This window comes from Onychostruthus taczanowskii, unplaced genomic scaffold, assembly GCF_017590055.1.
Source record: "Onychostruthus taczanowskii isolate IOZ18803 unplaced genomic scaffold, ASM1759005v1 scaffold1514, whole genome shotgun sequence".
Lineage (NCBI taxonomy): Eukaryota > Metazoa > Chordata > Aves > Passeriformes > Passeridae > Onychostruthus > Onychostruthus taczanowskii.
The window spans coordinates 5,549-6,565 of NW_024498702.1; the positions used below are offsets into that span (position 1 = coordinate 5,549).

At 54.0% G+C, this 1,017-nt stretch overlaps 1 protein-coding gene across 1 annotated transcript in view; it reads left to right on the plus strand.

Moving 5' to 3' along the window:
- The window catches only part of LOC121333011 (mucin-16-like), a gene marked incomplete at both ends in the record, with an annotated part of 5,319 nt that extends 4,864 nt beyond the window's left edge, over positions 1–455 (plus strand). Inside the window, 2 exons of the mRNA XM_041399021.1 lie at positions 67–93; positions 349–455. Of these exons, the coding sequence (XP_041254955.1) occupies positions 67–93; positions 349–455 (134 nt within the window). The remainder of the gene's footprint in view (positions 1–66; positions 94–348) is intronic.
- Between the last annotated feature and the right edge of the window lie 562 nt (positions 456–1,017).

Consider the following 1,017-nt stretch of genomic DNA (forward strand, 5'->3'; position numbering starts at 1 on the left):
GCCCTGCCCCAGTGCTGCCCCTTGCCCAGCTCCAGCTCCTGACCTTCTGTCTCTCTCTTTTCCCAGGGTACAACGAGCAGCCCGTGCTGACCAGTGAGTACCTTGCAGGCCTGGGATGGGATCAGAAGTGCACAAGTGCTCTCCTGGGGTCTTCCCTCAGGCAGTGGGGCTTTGGCCTCGATATCCTTGGGGAAATGTGGAGGTCATGGAAGCCATTCCCATGGACACCAGGGCTGGCATGGAGACCTGAGTGGTTCTCCTTCCAGAGCCCAGACACTTAGGCTCTTGCCCCGAGTCATTCCTGATTTCTACATCTTTCAGCTCCCACCCATCCGCCAACAACAACAGCTGCTGCCCTCGAGCGTTTCACCATCAACTTCACCATCACCAACCTCCCCTACACTTCTGACCTGGAGAATCCTGACTCGGCTACTCGAAGGAATATGAACACCCTGGTATGTGGACCAGCAATGAGCCATGTCTCTGCCCTCACTGAGCTCATCTCCTTGGGGGTCAGGGCTTAACTGGCGTCCCTCTTTTGGCAGCTGGACCACCTGCTGAAGGAAAGCATAGCTGGACCACCTGCTGAAGGAAAGCAGCATTGGCCCAGCTTTCCATGGATGTGAAACAACAGACTTGAGGTATGTTCCATTGTGGAATCTCCCTTTGGAGATCTTCTGCGGATGTGACCTGTCTGCTCACACTCATTTTTTGTTGAAACATCTCCAACGGAGGCAGGATGTTTTCTCTGAGGCCCTCCTGCCCCAGAGTCTCCCCTTGCTCCCTTCTGGCTCATCTCAGTGCACTGAAGACCTAGAGCCCTGTATGAGTTTTTTCCTGCCTGGTTTCACCCTCCTGAAAAGGCCAAGGCTTTAATGGAGGAGCGGAGCAGTGACTGGCCAATAATATCAAATATTGTGGGAAGACAGAGCTGGATTTCCCAGTAGAGGCTTGGCCTCAGAAGTCTGCACACCTGGGCCCAAGGAAACAATATGAAGAGGAGGATTTCTGAGGGAG